The sequence below is a fragment of the Scardinius erythrophthalmus genome, assembly GCF_964197995.2.
Source record: "Scardinius erythrophthalmus genome assembly, chromosome: 20".
NCBI lineage: Eukaryota > Metazoa > Chordata > Actinopteri > Cypriniformes > Leuciscidae > Scardinius > Scardinius erythrophthalmus.
The window spans coordinates 13,488,448-13,508,241 of NC_138240.1; the positions used below are offsets into that span (position 1 = coordinate 13,488,448).

The following is a 19,794-nucleotide window of genomic DNA, read 5'->3' on the forward strand; positions in this document are numbered from 1 at the left end:
AATTAGGGGGGACACTTTACTTTTCCATCCATTTTTCGGAATGAAAACTGAAAGAAAGGTAATTATAGATGGGTTGGACAATGTATGATACAAAGAAAGGTAATTATAGATGGGTTGGACAATGTATGATACATGTTGTTAGATTGTGACTGATCGATGGGAGTATGGCATGAATCAATGAATTCACAGGTTAGGTTTTGTTTGCATTAGATGCATCACAGTGATGTAAGCAATGTAAGCACCTTAATTGTAGTTATCCACCTGTTCCTCAAATGAAACAACAGATGGCATTCCACCCCACTGCACCACGAAATATTGTAACTGTACGTACCTTACATTTGTTTGACAAAGTAAATGATATGCAGCAGGAAAAAAACACTGCAATAGTATGAGGCTGATTGTCTTTTTAATTGTAGTGAAGTTTTTATCACACAATATTTCATGACAAATTTGTATCTCAAATGATTTTTTTTCTGAACTTGAATTTCAGAAATTTGATTCTCAGATAAGAGAATAAAAAAAAAGAAGATGACGCAGACAGATTCAGTTCAGGTCTGCAGCCATTCTGAGATGATGTTGAATTTTCTTATCTTAAGCAACATTTTTGGATGAACAAACTAAAGAAGGAAAATGTGTTTCAATTTCCTAAGTATTGCACTCTGAGTCTATGGCTTGCATTTGATGGGACAAAAGACCAGATGATAGGTCTGATGGTAGGTCAGATGATATTGTCTCCATCAGACAATAAAACAAACCCCTCCAGTCATTTATTTTGGCATGTGCTGTATCTTTTAGCGTTATTTTAAAGCTATATAGCAGGATTCCATCTACAACACAAACATAATTTTTAGTTATGATTGTAGAAACACCTTCAAAATGGCATGACATTTCTGTGTCCCCCAGAAATCCTCCACTATGAAACATCATAGGATGTATCCATTTTAATTTTAAAGATGGCAGGACATCAGTCCTTTTCTCAGCGGGATAACAGATCTGAGGTGAGTTGGGTCCAGCCTAAGTGATGTTTTGGATTCTCTCACATTCAGGAGTGAGAAGGGGTGGTGATGTTCCTCAAAGGCTTTTTGGACCCTTACAGTTTTGTGGTTGAAGATCAGTGACCTCCTCCACTTCGATTCTCTCCGTAGATCCAATCCAGTGCGATGAACGTCAAGCTCATGCTCATAAAGATGAAGCCTAGAGCAGTGAAACAGGCAGCCTGAAAAACAAAAGAATGAGAGAAGATACTTTTGATGACTAAGAACATCTGACTCTCAGTTAACCGTAATGTGTACATTAAATCAAATTCTCTTTTGATTTATTTGTACACCACATTGATTCAAAATAGGGAAAGTTTGAGACTTGCCTGAATTTTTGGTCTTGAGTTCATTGGCTCTTGCTCGGTGGAAACGATTCGGATGTAAAAAAGACCCGGGAGGATGAAGATCAAGCTTGGAGCAGAGGTTGCACCTATGAAATGAACAAAAAAAAAATGAATAAAGGAAGTTTAAGCTTAAGGTGAGGTCAAATTAGCAAAACTTCAGTCCAACAAGTTCCATTGACTATTGTCTCACACAGGAGTCACTTTTAAACCATTCACCTTCATAAACCTTCCGTTGGTCAAGGCGGCGAATCCGCGTGACCAGCCTAAACCCGTGGCGAAATCTTCACAGAAAAATCTTTCTTCCTCACACAAAATTCACAATCGTGTGGATTCTTATTCAAATAACTGGATTTCAACCATGAAAATTCATCGAACAACAGTAAATGTGACTGCACCTTTAAGACAATTTGACCATTGACATACATTGATAGAATCCCCAGCATTCAAAATGCAGCAGTGATGACATCATTGTAACCCTGATGACATCATTGTAATATCTGAATGCTGAATTGTGATGTCTTATCTAACCATTTATAGCTGTTAACGAGCAGAGCAATATTATAAATGAACATTAATTTATTTAATATATTTGTTTTTTACAAATGGATTATTCTACCCAATATTTGTGAGTGATATGTATTTTTATGCTTATTAGATTATCATGCAACTGAACTAAAGCTACAATAATGTTATTTTGCAGCATTGCACTGGTATTCTCTTTAGGTGCACATTTAAATTTTCTTTATTTACTCACCGATGATGCCGAAAATGTCACGAATGTTGGGCACAAAAATGACGAGCAGATTGACAACAAAAAGGAGACACAATGCAATAGAGATGTGACGCACCCAATGGAAGGGCTTATCAGGGAACAGAAGCTGAAGAAGTGCTCTGCGAATCTAAAAAAAAAAAAAACGACAAAGAAATCAAAATAATTAACACATCTGTCCTGCATTAAAAAAAAACTCAACAAAGGGATGCTCCACCCAAAATATCAAAAATGTTCTCATCTTTTACTCACCCTCATGTCGTCCCAGATTCATATGGCTTTCTTTCTTCTGATGAACAGAAACAAACATTTTTTGAAAAATAATCAATGTCTGGGAGTCCATATAATGCAAGTGTATAGGAACCCCAAAGTTGACGCTTCAAAAACCACACAAAGTGAACATGACGGTAATCCATAAGACCCCAGTTGATGAATCAGTGTCTTCTGAAGTGAAAGTAAGGAACATCAACTGGGGTTGTCATGGTTTACTTTGTGTGGTTTTTAAAGATCCCGTATATGGACTCAGAGCGATGGATTATTTAAAAAAAAAAATCTGTTTCGGTCCATCTAAAGCAATGAAAGTCATATACATCCGAGACAGCATGATGGTGAATAAATGATGAGAGAATTTTCATTTTTGGATGGAGTATCAACTTTTGACAAGATGCTACAACATAGTTTTATCTTAGAAATATAAAAGCAGGAAAGCAAGTCAGATATCACCATATAACCGCATTCAAAAAAGGTCTCATTACCGGGAAGAGCACAACGGGAACAGTCAGAGTCACGGCCACCAGCACGGCCACACGCACACACAGGATGAGCGTGTCCAGAGGATCCACCTTGCTGTAGGTGTGTAGAAGTTCTGCCTCTGTGTTTACTGAGAGAGATATTTTGAGATTAACTACTATTTTCAGACTGTGCTTAAATTACTCTCACACATGAACAGATGTAGGTTCTATTAAACAAGCTAAACCACAAATGTATTATTAAGTATGGCCTGTGATCAGATAGCATCAGTGATGCCTCACCTCTAAAGTCATATTGTTAAAACACAATAATTTCCAATGATTACATTTCCTTTTCTTTTAACAGAAGAAATGATTGTCTTTGTGGTAGTATCGTACGGATAGCAACTGAAATGGTACATTAGGGTAAATTTTATGGCTGGCATGCAGCATTGAACATAATTTTTATTTTAAAATCCAAAGCGCTTACAATAAAAGGTGAGGTAGCCAAAGATGGCAGTGAGCAGATACATGACAAACATCCCCAGGATGGACACGTTGGCAATGGCCTGCATGCGTCTCTTTGTGGGACTAAAAGTGTCAAAACAACAATAATAAAGGAGATTTACTTTTGACTCATGTTTCCCTTCTTGGAACAAAGAAATACAGACATATTATAATTCATATATATGTATTTATCTATGTATATAACACACTTAATGTGTGTTATTCTTAATGTTTTTAAAGTCTCTTACGCTCACCAAGACACTTATTTAAATAAAAAACACAGCAATATTGTGCTACATATAACACAATTTAAAATTTGTACAATTGAACTGTTTTCTGTTGTAATATATTTAAAAATGTAATGTATTTCTGTGATGGTAAAGCTGAATTTTCAGCATCATTACTCCAGTATTCAATGTCACATGATCTTTCAGAGAGCATGTGCGTTCTTAACGTACTTGCGCAGCTCAGTGTAGATCGGCAGCACCTCAGGGTGGCATACAAAAGCGAAGGCCAAGATGGGAACCGTGTAGGCTGTCTGGAAGACAAACAGAGTAAATAAAAAACTACATAAAGCCGTGTCTGATCTCATGCAGTGAGGCAGCCTCACACATATGTCATCATACTGAAAGAACTAGTTGCGTGGTAACAGTATTTCCACTGAGCATTTCCTGTCTGTTCAGAGCTATAATGACAATAGCTTGTCGATCTGGGGTGCAGGTCATAAAGGGTTATAAATGATACTTCCTGAATAAATTCTTGCAATGATGAAGACGCTTCCTAACCTGCTGGTTGATGGTGAAGTATTTAGCTTCACATTCACCATCAATAGATGGTGTAGAATAGTTTTCAGCAGTGTGGTTGGTAAAACCATCGAAAGGACACGGGATATTGAACTTCTTGTAGATGACCTACGACACACAAACATAAAAAAAAGTTATAAATAGTGGAAAGATAGAGTTAAACCAGAGAGATTTTGAGTTATCTTTTGATGTTTTCTCCAAAGACCACATACAGACTACAGCATCAAGTAATCAACACTTACTGAGATCAGGAAGAAAACCATACATGTCAGAGAGAAGCCACTGGTGTAGCCCAGGTACCCTGCAACAAACAACAGATATTTTTACACAAAATGTAAACTATATTATACAACTATACTTGAAGATACGAAGATATATTTAAACATTAACATCATGATTTTGAAGCAATGTGTATTTTGAAAAGCGCTATACAAATTAAAGGTGCAGTAACCGATTTCTGAGAAATGCTGTTGATATTTGAAATCACCAAAACAAACACGCCCCTACCCAAAAGGATCACACCCCTATCTTGATAGCTCCACCCCCAAACTCACAAACACGCTATGCAACACGGGTACCTCCCCCCTAATGAGTGTATACGCCCCTTAATGCTGATAGGTTACAAGTGTGTTTTGGTGCTCAGTCCGATCCAACAGCTTTTCTCAAATCGCTTACTGCACCTTTAATTTGATTTGACTTGATTCTAGCAACAGTTGTTTGTTTCGATTTGTTTTGGGTTACAAATCAGTGCTCTCAAATTAGATCTGTAGATTTCAAAACTTCTAAACCAGACAAAAAAAAATTCTTTAAGACATCATAAAAATCAGTCTGGATATACTGCAGGACTCTACAGAAAAGGCCATGGACCCTTTCAAATGTGTGTGTGAGTAAAGCAGATTGTGTTTTACAAGTGAGAGGAGGAAAATATTATGAACACTGGCAATGTGACAAGCAAATAAAAAGGATGAGAAGAGGATGAATTCACAACCAGTACAAAGCAAAATGGCTTACCAAGCTGTCTCATCAGGGCAAGTGGCAAGATGACGCAAATGGACACAATGACGATCAGATAGTTGCCATTCAGGAACCACACACTATAAGCAAAAAAAAAAATAAAATAAAAAGAGAGAGAGAAAGAATAAGGCAGCCTACTCACCTACTGCAAGGAACGCTGCAAGGTTTATGTATTTCAACAACAGTAGGAGGATTTGGATTGCTCTGAGTTAGGAATGCAAAATTACCTTGGATGACCCAAACATTTGATCTAATTCTTGGCTAGATTAAATTAGACTCATTAGGAGGACACGGGGAGAAACAGATTATTGTGTTTCTCACCCACTGCTGTGCTGAAGGCCAAGGAAAGCCTGAATAACCAGAGGTAATTCATACTTCACAATGAAGAGGTAGCTAGACATTGCTGAAAGAAAGACAGAGAGACACATCAGACACAGTTTGGTTGTACTGACACCCATCTAAATGGCAGATGTACATATTTTATAATTGTTAACACATAGCAATATTTAACGAAAAATTAAGGAGTTTTGCACTGCAACATTTTATACTGTAGAAGATGTGACTCTTTCCAAGTTTAGAGAGCCAAAAGCATCACAAATGTATTACATTACTGCTGGCAGGACAAAACATTTGTTAGTCTGAGAGGGAAGGTTATGTAACATAGTCCTGCTAACATTCTATGCGCAACATATTATTCCTCATGAGACTCAGGGACTGCTCCTAAATCACATCACTGTATTTTTAAAGGCTTTATAATACTTTAAAAGCCTTTATGAATATACATTTTATGGTTTTTATTCAATCCTACTAACAGAACAAATAATAGAGAGATACTATTTCAATCTAATGGATAATTATAACTTATAATCAGTAAAACTGGACCGCTTAAGGAAAAAGTCAGAGAAAAGATATACAGAGATAAAAAAGGAGTTTGGAAATGAGATCAGAACCAAGCCAAAACTCCAACTTACCACCAATGTTGTGTAATGTTATGACAAGAGCTGCCAGTATTTTTCCCGGGTGTCCAAACGCTCGTTTACCCAGTTGTTCATAGGCACGAATACCTGTAGAGACAATATTACAGTTTAGTGATTAATGCCTGATGAACTAACGCAAATCTCATATGTAGTGGGGTCCAAAAGTCTGACACCACATTGAAAATACTGCATTTAAAATCTTATTACAACCTGGAAATAATCAAAAAGCTTTAGATTGAAAGCTTTCATTCAATCAATAATTCATCATTGTCATTAAATTAAAAGTGTGACGTGATAAATACTGAGACATTCTGAAATTTAAATGACTTTTTTTTATTGAATTGATTTTTTTATTAAAATGTTCAATAAGTTGTGCAGAGTACAGATAATATGACTTATAATGAAAAATACTGTTTTCAGTTAGAAAATAATGCTAAATAGAAGTATTTAAGTCTTGGTGTCATGAGCAATTGTCTCTTTTTTACTCACCTCCATGTCATCCAATATGTTTATGCCTTTCTTTCTTCAGTCGAAAAGAAATGAAGGTTTTTCAGTATGATATTCCAGGATTTTTCTCCTTATAGTGGACTCCAACGGAAACCAATGGGTTGAAGGTCCAAATTGCAGTTTCGATGTCGGACAATTTTGAAGTTGGAGGAGAAAATGAGATGGAGAAAAATGTATATACTTTTTACATACCGGAAACAAGCGTGACCGTTCAAACGTGATTACGTAATGTGTGGCGCATTGCAGAGCAAGTGCAAGATGAGCATTTGTGGTTAAAAAGTATATACATTTTTCTTTTTTTAGAAAATGGCAGATCATTTTACTGGATAAGACCCTTATTCCTCAGCTGGGATTAAAACTGCATTAAAACTGCAGTTTGGACCTTCAACATGTTGGTTCCTGTTGAAGTTCACTTTATGGAAAAAAATCATGGAATGTTTCCCTCAAAAACCTTAATTTCTTTTTCGACTGAAGAAAGAAAGACATAAACATCTTGGATGACATGGGGGTGAGAAAAATTATCAGGAAATTTTAATTTTAATTCTGAAGTGAACTAATCCTTTAACATGAACACGAAAACTTCTGAATTGGTCGTACCCACAACCCCTGCGCTCCTCAGCAGAAGATGGACAGAGTATGTTGATAAGACAGCAATGCAGGTCAACAAGACCCTGTTAAAAAAAGCAGAAGACATGAAACACAAACAAGTAAATGAACGAGAAAATGTCTGTAACATCAATACATGACACAAGAACATGAAAAAAAAAAGTTTTATCTCATGTAAATTCTCTACATAGTTGAAGATGTGCATTTAAAATAAAGAAAGTAAGCAATCGAAGTATTGTATGTTCATTAGACAATTAGTTACTGATCATACAAATGGTTAGAAATGTCATACAACTACCTACTCTGCAGACCTCCAGGGCATTTGGTTAGTTGTGAACCTGAGGTGCAATTTGGGATACTCACAGAAAGAGGATGATACCAGTGTTGGACATGGCATAGGACAGTCCCAGAATCCCACTACCCATGATGGCATTGCTAAGGTTGAAAACAGACATTCCAAATGATGTCTTTCCTTCAAACTAGCAGAAAAAAGACACAGAGACAATAAGAGGGAAAGCAAGTGGCAAAAGAGACCATGGAAATAACTGATGAAAATAGTTGAATGGTTGGATGCTTTATTAATATGAGCTGGATGGAATGGGATTTTTATTTCTGCACTCACATCTGTAAACTGAGGAGGTTTTCCTCCATCACTCTTGTGTGGTAAAAACTCCTCTCGTTCAGGTGACTCTCTAAAACAAATAGACAAATGTAACATTTTAGAAATGCAACAATTACCAGATACTCAAATGTGACGCTTCAAAATGAACAAGTCAAATGAACTGTGTAAGCTGTAAACCTGAATAAGTTAGCAGAACTCAAAAAATGTAAGGCAATCGATTGCCTCAATTTTTTCAAGTTTTGAAATTCAAAGTTTAAGTAAGCAGAACTGGCAGATTTTAAGTTTGTACTTAAACATTTCAAGTTAAGAACAATTAAAATCAGAGTACACTATTTCATACATTTAACTTAAAACCTTCATGTAATCTCAATGTGAACACTTCATTAGTATTAACTTATAGTTTTAACAAGCTAGTTTGCTAACATACTATTATGTTATCATGCTAACAATAGTATGTTATACAGCACTTGCTGCATGAGTAAAACAATATAAAGATTTTATTTAATCTCAAATCAAGCCGCATGCACCACTTGTCACCATGATGGTAAATATCCTAAAACCAACATTAACAGAAATTCTTCTAAATTAACATAACAAAACATTAATCAATACTCAATCTCCCACTTAACATTAATCTTGCACAATAAAAAAACATTATATTACACTTAATTTTAGCATTTACTCTCCCATTCAAGTGCCATCGGCAAAGCATGCTGGGAAATAGACATCCCAGCCGTTTCAGTTAAACTTAAGTTTGTTTAAATTAAAATAAATCATTTCATAAAACTCAAAACAATGAAACAGTTCATTTTACTTAAAATATATCAATTCTGTGAACTTGAAAGAAAAAGAAAGTGCTAAATACTCAGAACTATTTAGTTTAATTTAAGTTTGTCCTACTCAAACCAATTAATTTTTTTGAGCGTTAGGGTTTACAGTAGCAAAGCCGCATGGGGCTCAGGTTAATACAATTAAGTTTTATGCCTTTTGCCTTACAAGACAGCCATTAAAATGACACAAAGAGATGCACCTGGTAACTAAACAACCCAGGCCAAGTTTATCATAGTGTTTACATGTAATAATAAAATATGTCAAGGATGATATCATTGATTATATTGTTGTTTAACAGTTAACACATCCGATTTGTTCAACCTCTATGGAATGCATTAATGTGACCATAAATCCAAGGTTATTTCTGTGTGCTAATGAGGTGAAGGCTATGTTGTGATGTGCTGCTAAATTTCTCACTCCCTGGAAAAAAAAATATTTCAGTGATGTTGCAATGCTCACATTTTCCATTTAGGTTCATTTTAAGTTCACCCAAATATTCACTTAAAAATAAATGTAACTTTGCTTTTGACTGTGGTGTTTTTCTAGAGATGGTGAAGCAACTGACTAGTGTGTTTGCTTTGCTTTTAGCATGCATCTGCAAGGCAACTGAAAATAGACACACAGTGACAGATTTAGAGACAAGCGTATAATTCTGTTTTAAAAGCCAAATCACTACTAATAAATGACACGTACCCTTCCTCAAGATGTTGAAAGTCACGGTGGTGACCGTTTGTTAGTTTCTGAAGTTCCATGATGTATAGTTTCTTTCTTTTTCTCTTTTGAGCAGCACTTGTGAAGTGAGGAGTGAAGGGTTTTCTCTAAAGTAGATCTGCAAGAAAAAAAAATTAATATCTCATATGAGGCATCTGAAGCAGCAATTTTTTTTATCTTACTGACCCCAAACTATTGAACAGTAATAGTACTCTGTTATGATAACAACAAAGAATGCTGCATCATTTACACAGAACCAAAGCACACAATCAAAACAGTCTCTTAGCTGGTTGTACAGATGTCTATTCTAGCCGATATTGCACAACATTTACAACGACTTTGAAGCAACCACAGAGCTACTTTAGAGAAGCCACCTGAAGATTGTTATATGCCCTCTTTGACTCTGTCTTCACATCCTGTCTTTTGTTTAGACTCTTAATCCATAATATTCCTGAAAGTTATACTATGACTGTAGAAACTGTGAGAACTGTCAAGATGTAGCTGAAGGTCCAGGAAACATGAGGTCCATGTGTCCATTTCTCACCACCTCTATTGTGACTGGTTCTAGAGGGACTCATGTTTCAAGAAGAAAAAATAGAGCCCAAGAGAGCCAGGAATTCTGTAATTCTAGGTTTATTTTGGATTCTTGCCTTTTCAAATGCATGTGTAAATGATCATTTATAAAGAAACAGCTTCTAAGAGAGCACATTTTTTTAAGAACTGATGTGGCGGGCGAACCACACTTCAAAAACCACACTCCTGGGCAAACTATTGTTCTGGTACAACATGCCGTTCTCTGTGTGCGTAAATTCATTGATGAACGAAGAGCTCTGGAATTAATGTTTGACTTAAAAAACTTTTGCGCTCTTTTTTACGTAAAACGTTTGCGTTTATGTTTGTTACGTCATTACGTAACTCTACAGCCATTGTGTACATCGAAACTCTGGAAGATTTGTATACTTTTTGTTTATGACACTCATCCTAAATTCCAATCTTTACTGACTGACAAGAGTGGCCGGAACTGCCTCTGGAGAGACGCTACCTTTGGCATTCTGTCTTTTAGCAACTTTTAGAAGGGGTGGGAATGAGTGTTATTTTAGCATCATTGATTTTTTTTTATCAATTTTCCATTATTATGACTGACATCAGTCAGGCCATCATGTTATACATTAACTCAGTAGAGGCTTGCAGACTACTGATGGTTCAGATGTTGAAATCAGTGGGATCTATTCCATATGGCAGGAATAATGGTCACATACTCACAAAAATAACAGCATGTGACTCAAACAGCTCTACTGAGAATGTTTCTTGCCGTGTGTATGCGAATTATCGCACAGTGTCTCAAACACGTAAGAAAGTGTAAATGGAAAAATCTCTCTCCAATGCCAGGGTGAATCTACCAGAAATATGTAAACAAATATGAGATCAGTGTGTTTATGAGACCCTGTGAAATGCTGTGGGAAGAAGCAACAAGGTGAATTGCTGTTGGATATGAAATTCACAGTCACATTCAGCCCACAAGTTTGAATACGTGGCTCAAGCTTCGGAGGTTTGGAAGTTTTCCAGCAGCTCCTGCCAGCTGTGGTTCCTGAACTGCTTTCCGAACACAACCTTGTACACTCAAAAAATTGATAAGATTTGTTGTACATACATACATACTGCCAGGCAGCACATGGTGATTCACGCCTTGGTCTTTTACTCACACACAGCAAAGAATGTTTAAATTCTGATGTTAATGTTTAGGTGTTAATATTTAAAAAATAAAATATGCTTCTATGTGAAACTCTGTAACTGAGATTTTAGGAGATGTTATGAAATTAGAATATTATGAATATACAAAAAATAAATATGACTTTACATCATTCAAAATTAAATAATAATAAATTATAACTCTGAAAAGTATTTCACCAAGGCAATTAGCATACACAACTGAGAGAATATAAAAGCGACACAACTCTTCTAAAAGTGACTCTTATTAGCCTCATCTGATTAATGGATTGACAATATATATTGTTTCCACGATTTAGCATTCAGTTGCCAGCCTGAGATGTTGACCTTTTGTACTGTGGCCCGGCAGAATTCCACACTGTACGGTAAAAGTCATTAAAGTGTCTGACCCATCAGGCTGAATGGTAATTCTGGTAATTCTGTTATAAGTATCTGAAGGCTGGAGTGCAGAATTGCACACTCTTAATGTTGATGTATGCCTGAAGGCACAAAATTAAACAATAATAAAGCCTTGTGGAAGCGTCTTGTGGAAAGCATTTCCTCATAAGCTCATAATCATTATTTCTTGCTTAAACTCACTACTAAAAGACTTACATGTTTTTTTCATACTAGTCATTAAAGAATAAATTGTACAGTACTGAATAACTTTAACATAAGTTTAAAAGCCTGAGCACTTATATTAATAAAGGCATCAACAATTTATCTGTAGGCTAATCCAAATCCTGCTAATTCGACAGAAATTTTAGTGATAAATAATGTTCAATGTAAATGTACAATTAAAGTACATCATAAACAATCACTGTTGTTATTGTTAGTAAAACAATTCAAAACTGTTTTCATTAATTCAAATAAAGCTATACATATTAGATGAATAACCTAAATGGAAAATATTTCTTGTTGCGTTAAGTTTTAATATATAAAATAAATTAAAGCTAAAATAAAAATCTTTAACTAAAAATAAAATGAAAACTGAAAATATAAAAATAAGAGCTAATTCAAAATATTCATAAATATAGACCTTAGTTATGCGCCAGAGAAACGAGGACGCCGCCATCTTTAGAATATTGTCTTTGAACTTCTGTTTTTGCGGTTGCTCTGTTATATTTCTATGGCAATGCTGTCCAGGAGTAATTAGCTTTAGAAGTGGATTTACTTAATGTAAAGTTAACGAAAGTTATCATGAGGATTATAATGTTTAAAGCAGATGTCTTAACAAATGCCTAGACCGGGAAGATTTTAAAACGAGCCGTTCATTCATAAATACTCAAGATCGCTGTGAAAATACAGACCGGAAGTCAAAAGACAACGAGCGCAGCGCTGAAAAGGGGCGGGGCTACATAAGGTCTATAGTCTATAAATAATACTTAACAAAATATGCAGTTTTCAAATATAGCATTGGTGACTTAGCTTGATCTTCTGATATAAAACAACAATTTAAGGTTCAATTAGTTCACATTATTAATACATTATGAACTACTGCCCCGCCCAGCCCAGCCCAGCCCATCCCAGCCCATCCCATTGTTGAGGTTGACCTCACTTTACCTTATGTCAAAAAACACATTTTTCTTCCTTGATATTTGATTAAATATAATTAGGGATGTAACGGTACATAATTAGGGATGTAACGGTATGCGTCTCGTGAATTTTCGTGCGTCTTATTATAGATATTTCCCTGCGGTGTGGCCTCTCATTTACACGAAAACCCAGTTTTTATCACAGAAAACGATTTTCTAAAGTTTTTTTCTAAAAACTCCGGCCAAAGTGAAGATTTCTGATAACGCCGGTTATGTGTTGCCGTGTCAACTGGGAGAAACAGGGTTTCAGGTTCTCAAACGTCACATTATGCGCCAGAAAATGCTTAACGTCATGTGACCACCCTATGTTTACAGTTCTGATTGGCTTGCATGGCTTTATCCTTCTCCCTACTCTGCCGCTCATAGTTTTGGCATAGTTATGATGGCACTCGACGGCGTATTTATGCGGGTTGATGTAAATGACAACTTTATTGAAAAGGCTATTGTGTGCACTATGTTATTATTGAAAATGGAGGGGGGGAAATATTTGTTTCTCTAAATACCCAGCTTTGTGTAAATGTGGCCTTATGTGTACACGATGAATACAGCGTTGTAACCTAACCACCATTAACCACCACCAATAATCGCAATAAGCTCTGCGTTTTGCTTTCGATAAGAAACAAAGTGTAATCTAACAAATTCTGTTAATTATTAGAATTATCACGAAATTCAAACAATAAATGCTTTTTTGGCGCTCTTTAATGTGGCGTGACAGATCACTGCCCATATATCCAGGCCTCATCTGGGAATCTCAGTTCTGGGAGCGGCAAAGGTCATATGGGCCGGATCTGGCCCACACACATCAAGCCAGTTTTAGTGTGAGTTGTGACTTGCTGTGTATGGCCCAAATGTGGCCCACATGACCTTTGCCGCTGCCAGAACAGGGCCATTTGTGCCATAGTTGGCCCAGTTGAGGCCCGTATGTATGCTTGCCAGCCACACTCGCATGTGGGAGACGTGGGTGCATTGGTGCCTCAGTTCAAGCGGCAGTGCTGAGCACGAGTGAACGCGATCATCTCTTCCTCTTTAAAACCAGCTACAGAATAAACATGAATGAACATCTGAAGGTTTGTTAAAAGACACAGTACTTACTGAAACGTATCATATCTTGTGTAATCGCTCAATCAGTGTTTCAACAGTGGAAAGACGTCAATAAAACAGCTTGTAAACAATGTCATGTAACATTATTTACCTCAGGCAAGTCATTCAGTGTCCACAGCTTGTTAGTTCGCTAGAGAAATTAAACTCTTTCGCTAAATATATGATATATATATAATTTAATGTTTAAAATATATGTAATTAAATTGACAGAAACTGTGTAAATTATTATATTTCAACAACGAATTGGAGTAAATAAATAGTAAAGTGTTACCAATAACTCAAACCAATTTAACCAAAGAGTATTGCATGAGTTTTATAACCAATATATCATGTTACATTGCTGATGGCACGAGTCATTGGAGTCATGTGTGTACTATAGGTTGAAACCAACTGGACAACATTCCAGAAGGGAAGCGTTTGTTAACGTGCTCAGCTTTACTCTTAAAACAGTACACAACTCATCACTTCTCAATGGTTTCATCAATCAGCAACTTGAACATTTCTACATAGCAAAGTTTTTATAAATGAGCACCAAAAACCTTTTCATGGAAAAAGCCCCTATATAAATTACATTTGTCAGCTGCAAAACGTCACACTTGTGTATTCGCCAAGAATTTCACCCTGAAGGCAGCTTGCCTACAGACAAGAGGAGAAAGAGAACTTCTCTGCAACAAGACCACCTCGTATGTGTCCAACACCACTCCCAATAACTGCCTGATCAAGAGTGAAATATACTAGTGTGACCAGATTGACTTGTTACCTGGGGCAGCTTATCTCAATGCAGCACTAGATGACTGTTTTTAATGCTTCTATGGATCTGATTTTAAATGCAAAATTTTACTTGGCCCAGACAACCTTTCCACTAAACTGTCAGAGAGTCACTGAGTTATTTGTTTAAACAACTTAGCACTCAGTTAAAACATGCAGGGTGTGTAGTAGGGACATTGAGGGGCTGGGAAAAAGAGAAAAAAATAGAAAGAAGTGGGGGAAGGTAGCAAAGAGCGCTGTGACATTGAATAACTTTTAACCCTTTACTCCTATGAATAGTAAAATAAAACACTGCTCTCAGCTTTCAGACTGGAGGGGAAAACAAAAAACAACATTTAACCATATAATCATGCACAAATAGGTTAGTTAGTCAAATGGCTTATCAACTTGATTCATCCAATTATAGCAGTATTTTTGGTGAAAATTCAACTGACACAGCAGAAGCTAACCAAATTAGGCAGATGCCTACATGGTTGGTGAACATGACATGACCCTTATCCGAAACCAGGGTAAAAGAACAAGGCAAATGAACATACTATGCATACTGCACAATATATACGATTTTTAGATTAAAATATCCAAAAACCACTAGAACAATGTTAGATTTTATTGACTTGTGTATCCCAAATGTTTTCCAAATCCAGAGAAATTAGCTATTAATGACGTCATATCTGCGCTACCCACGATTTTTTTTTACCCTCGAGTCACTTTAACATAACTTTCAACACATTCAAATGTATTTTTAGGACGATTGATTTGGCCAAGTAAAACAGCGCTGCGTTACCCCACAACTTTAATTTGTCAAATAAAGTGACCTCTATAGTAATTCAGCACTTGTGGCTATTTCATTAGAATGAAATAAAATAATGTGAATTTAAGTGACCAAACGTAACAGGCGAACGTTAAACGTAACTGTAATCGTAAAATAAACAAACAACATACCACAGTAACATTAATAAAACTTTAATACATTAGCTCATCCATGAAAACGATCCTGTCCATCGGCGGTGGAGGTGAAGATTCCACGTGATTCCATTACACGGCGTCATCAATCTATGCTTTTGCTATTGTTTTGAATAAGTGACCTCTAGCTGCGAAAAACTTACATACTGTGCCTTTAATTAAATGTGCTTTGTGAAGTGAAATGTTAATCATGGAAACATCAACATTTTAATTTATATTAGAAACTATGCAGTTCATGATACAATGAAATATTTATATTTCAAATAAATGCTGTTCTTTTGAACTCTCTATTTATCAAAGAATCCTACAAACTTTTCCACAAAAATATTCAGCAGCACAACCGTTTTCAACATTGATAATAAAAAAATGTAACTTGAGCACCAAATCAGCATGTTAGAATGATTTCTGAAAGATCATGTGACACAAGGATCAGCAACTTTGCCATCACATGAATTGCATTTTGAAATATACTCAAACGGTTATTTTAAATTGTAATAATATTTGTATATTAATAATATTATATTATAGTAATATTATAACAAATAAATGCAGCCTTGGTGAGTGTAAAAGAGACTTTCAAAAATTCAATCAATCTTGTGATCCCAAACTTTTGAACGTAGTGGTGAATTCAGGTTGATTGGGACACTTTACCAAGTCATCTCAATAGCAAAAAGTGTCCCAATGACCCTGAATTCACCACTAGTGTATTTTATTTGAAAATAATGTAAATATTATATTGTAAATAGAAATATTTTATTTTATAATTAATATAAAATTGTTTTTATTTTATTTTCATTCATTTTATTATAATTATATAATATACAATTTTTTTTTTTTTACTTTAGTATGACACTACGTTGGTACTACATTGTAATACCCACTCTAATCCGGATCTTAACCAAAACCAACTGAGAAGCACTTAATAAAAAACTGTGATCAAATACCTTTAAATCACATTTATTATGTTGCAAAAATAGTTTGTGGACAAGATTTGGCAGGTTAGCATATCCCAACGTCTGTACTATCTTTAGCCACTTACCATCAGAGCTTGACCATCTCTCCACCCATTCCACTCACATTCCTTCATCCATTTCCTGTCGTTCCACTCTCATTCTCTATAGACCCTCTGCCTGTATGTCAACATCTCACACTATTGCTATCCATTTTAAGGCCTTGGCTAGAGGTGTATTACAGTGCTCAAATGCTCTTTTTATGGCAGACACATTAGTGTAGTCTACTTGCCCTTACTTGAATTTCCAGAGTATTTCCCATGAGATAATATGATCCCTTCAGCTCAGGGGCCAATGTGTGCCAAAATTCAGGCTCAAATGAACTCGTAGTAAATTTTATAAATAATATCACGAACAGAACGTGTTTTCCACATCAGTATAAATTAACTTTTAAACCCTAAAGACTCAAACAGTGGAAGTTAAAGTAAAAGACCAGGTCTGGTCATTGTTGCAGACCACACAATGCACTTGCTGATCTCTCCGCATGCTCATTTCCACGCCTGTGGCCATGTATATTCAATATGTCCAGGACATCCGTTTAAAAGAGCTACGGAAACCACTTGAGGTTTATCAATTTTGTGGGTCACAACATCATTGTGTACATTGTGCCTTTAAAACTCCTCCAAAAAAAATTAGACACATTCCTTTTCATTTTCCACCTGATAATGATTTCCTCTACTTTTCCTTTCAGATAACAGTGTATGGCGACATATATTGTGGGATTATTCATCTGTGATGTTTTTTTCTCACTCTAGCCAAAGAACTTTACGTGCTTCAAAGATTAAAATACAACAGGAAGTGCTTCACCTAAAGTCAACAGCTAAAATTGCTTTAAAAAAATTATGTTGTTAGGTCACACTCTCACCAGCACAAACTTCACAAAATGAAACTGTTGTTCTTTCTGGTAAATTTCTTTCACAAAAAAATAAAAAATCAATTCAATTCAATTTTAGAATTAATAAACATTTAAGCTAAAGTTAACATATTAAAATTATTTTATATGCAGATACTATAAAAAAGCCATTTGAAGACTGAAAAGTGTAACCACTAAGGTCACATGCTATCAATACATTGCTCTGTTTGAGCATCCTGACCAACCCGACATATCAACATTAGCACAACAAATGGCATGAGTTTAGGGCAGGACTATCTGCTTGGCTGGCCAATGGCGGATAAGGAAATTACATTGAAACTTGTTTTTAAAAAGTGGCTGCGTCTAAAATCACATAGTTTTGGAGTATGTGCTGAATTTGCTGAGGAATACACTTCTCAATCATTGGTAAAGTACTTCTTATGGTAGGCACTGGCAGTTGTGTAGTATAAAAACATTACCATGTATCTAAAATGGCCATTGTCATCCATTGTCCTCTGACTGCTACATACTAACAATAATAACCACAAAAATAATGCACTTGTGAGTTAACAAGTATAATTTAACCATGAAGAACCACGTTCTTGGTATCTATCAATTGCACTTGAAAAGAGTGGCTTACAGTTACAGTTCCCATGGCCTCATTTGGGATTGCAATTTTGGGATGCAAAATTCAGAGTCCCAGCAGGTGAACATCCAGGTATTGTGTAACTATACTGTTTCATGAATACTACTTGGAAAACCTAGTCATTTGACATATTGCTTTTCGCATACTATACAGTAGGAAAGCAAAGCGTATTCTGATTAATGATGCTAATGTCAAAACAAGTATAAATTTCTACAAACTTTGTAGCAGAGTTTTCAAAAATCTTTCTTTGAAAAGTTTGCAAATATCCCAGAGGCTAGTGAATAACTAAACTGACATTACAAAGTTAAATGACATTTGAGGTCTCTTTTCCCAAATACATGACCTAGTTGCTCTTTAAATGCCTTTACTAAATCAATCCATTAGGGTGTACCCTTACAAGTTGCGCAACAATTTTTGGATGTTTGGATATTTTGAGGTCTTCATAGTCCCAATTTAGTCTCAGATGACTTAAATGAATCACTGAATAGCATTATGTAATCACTTTTACCTAGACATATCTAGAAGAATGTGTGGAACATTGAAGAACTAAGAGAATGTGAACAATGCATGATTTAGTGACATTTAACCTATATGTTCATCAAGATTATTTTCTTACATTGTCATGGTTCAGCTTAAAAGAAACATCCCATGCTTTCAATCTATTCTAAACAAAAACCTTACAAAGAAAGAGTGACTTGTGAAAGTCAAGAAAGAGTGATATGTTGGGTGGGTGCACACTGCTCTCAGTCAACAGAAAACATTTTAAAGACATATGAATATGTTCATATGCCCTATATTTCGAATCATTTATGTCTAGTCCGTGCGAGTCCAAATCAACTAGCAGCCTTTTATATCTGGCTTGAGGTATTAGCCCTGCGATCGGATATATGACACCTGCATAACGTCATGTACAGTGTGCACAAAAAGATTTTCCTTTGCAACTCACACACGCTATTATCTTCAGTCATGTTTAGCCATATTCTTTACCACACTGTAGGGTGATTGAGGGTAACAACAAATCTTAAAACTGTCTAACTAGACAATTTTTCTTAATTGTTATAAAAACGTCCAATTAATTGCAATCAAAGAGCAAATTGTATGATGGTAAAACAGCTAGTTATAGAACACAATGAAAGCTATAATTTTGTTAACAAAACTCTCCTAAGCCATTAAGCCTTTCCTGTCAACTGCAATATGCTTTTATAGCCCATGTGCTCAGGCAATACAACAGATACTCAGAAGAAAAAAAGACTCTCTCACCCTTTTAAATTGCAGTTGATGTTTTCTCAAAGGCAGAGCTTTTCTTGGTTGAGGTGTTGCTTTTTATCCCAGTTGTTAAAAGGTTTAAGCCCAATAGAGAAAGAGAGAGAGAGAGAGAGAGAGAGAGAGAGAGAGAGAGAGGACAGTGTGGTTCCACTGAAGGGAGTAAGGCAGGAGGCAAGGGTGGGAAGCACATGGAGGAAAAAACCCTGAAAGGGAGGGAGCTTCTCAATGCGTCTCAAGTTACTTGTGATGTCATGAACAACTAAAGTCACTGTTGAACTCTGTTAATGCAGGCAACAGCATTCAATTCAATGGCTCTTTCACCCTTTGACATCTGTTTGTCTCTTATTCAGCGCATTGATGGAAGGTCCACTCCAAAAGAAGCTCCATATTTTGAGCTGAAAAAGACAAAACTTAATGCTGCCTTCACAT

General features: G+C 35.8%; 1 protein-coding gene across 1 annotated transcript; it reads right to left on the reverse strand.

Moving 5' to 3' along the window:
* Positions 1 to 389: 389 nt before the first annotated feature.
* On the reverse strand, positions 390 to 19,760 carry slc38a5b (solute carrier family 38 member 5b). Its single transcript, XM_081349423.1, has 16 exons — positions 19,360 to 19,760; positions 9,439 to 9,574; positions 7,915 to 7,984; positions 7,656 to 7,771; positions 7,284 to 7,357; positions 6,174 to 6,266; positions 5,524 to 5,605; positions 5,200 to 5,282; positions 4,431 to 4,489; positions 4,171 to 4,296; positions 3,844 to 3,923; positions 3,369 to 3,469; positions 2,906 to 3,030; positions 2,136 to 2,280; positions 1,364 to 1,467; positions 390 to 1,216 (listed from the first exon to the last, which is right to left on the reverse strand). Exons 2-16 carry the CDS (start codon positions 9,495 to 9,497, stop codon positions 1,112 to 1,114), a joined length of 1,422 nt encoding a protein of 473 aa, XP_081205549.1. The 5' UTR covers positions 9,498 to 9,574; positions 19,360 to 19,760; the 3' UTR covers positions 390 to 1,111.
* Between the last annotated feature and the right edge of the window lie 34 nt (positions 19,761 to 19,794).

Coding starts and splice junctions, on each gene's coding strand:
- slc38a5b (XM_081349423.1), bottom strand. CDS start 9,497: ATGGAACTTCAGAAACTAACAAACGGTCACCACCGTGACTTTCAACAT. Junction 7,772..7,914: donor AACCTCCTCAGTTTACAGAT/GTGAGTGCAGAA, acceptor TTTTTCTGCTAG/TTTGAAGGAAAGACATCATT. Junction 5,606..6,173: donor AACATTACACAACATTGGTG/GTAAGTTGGAGT, acceptor TCTTTCTTTCAG/CAATGTCTAGCTACCTCTTC.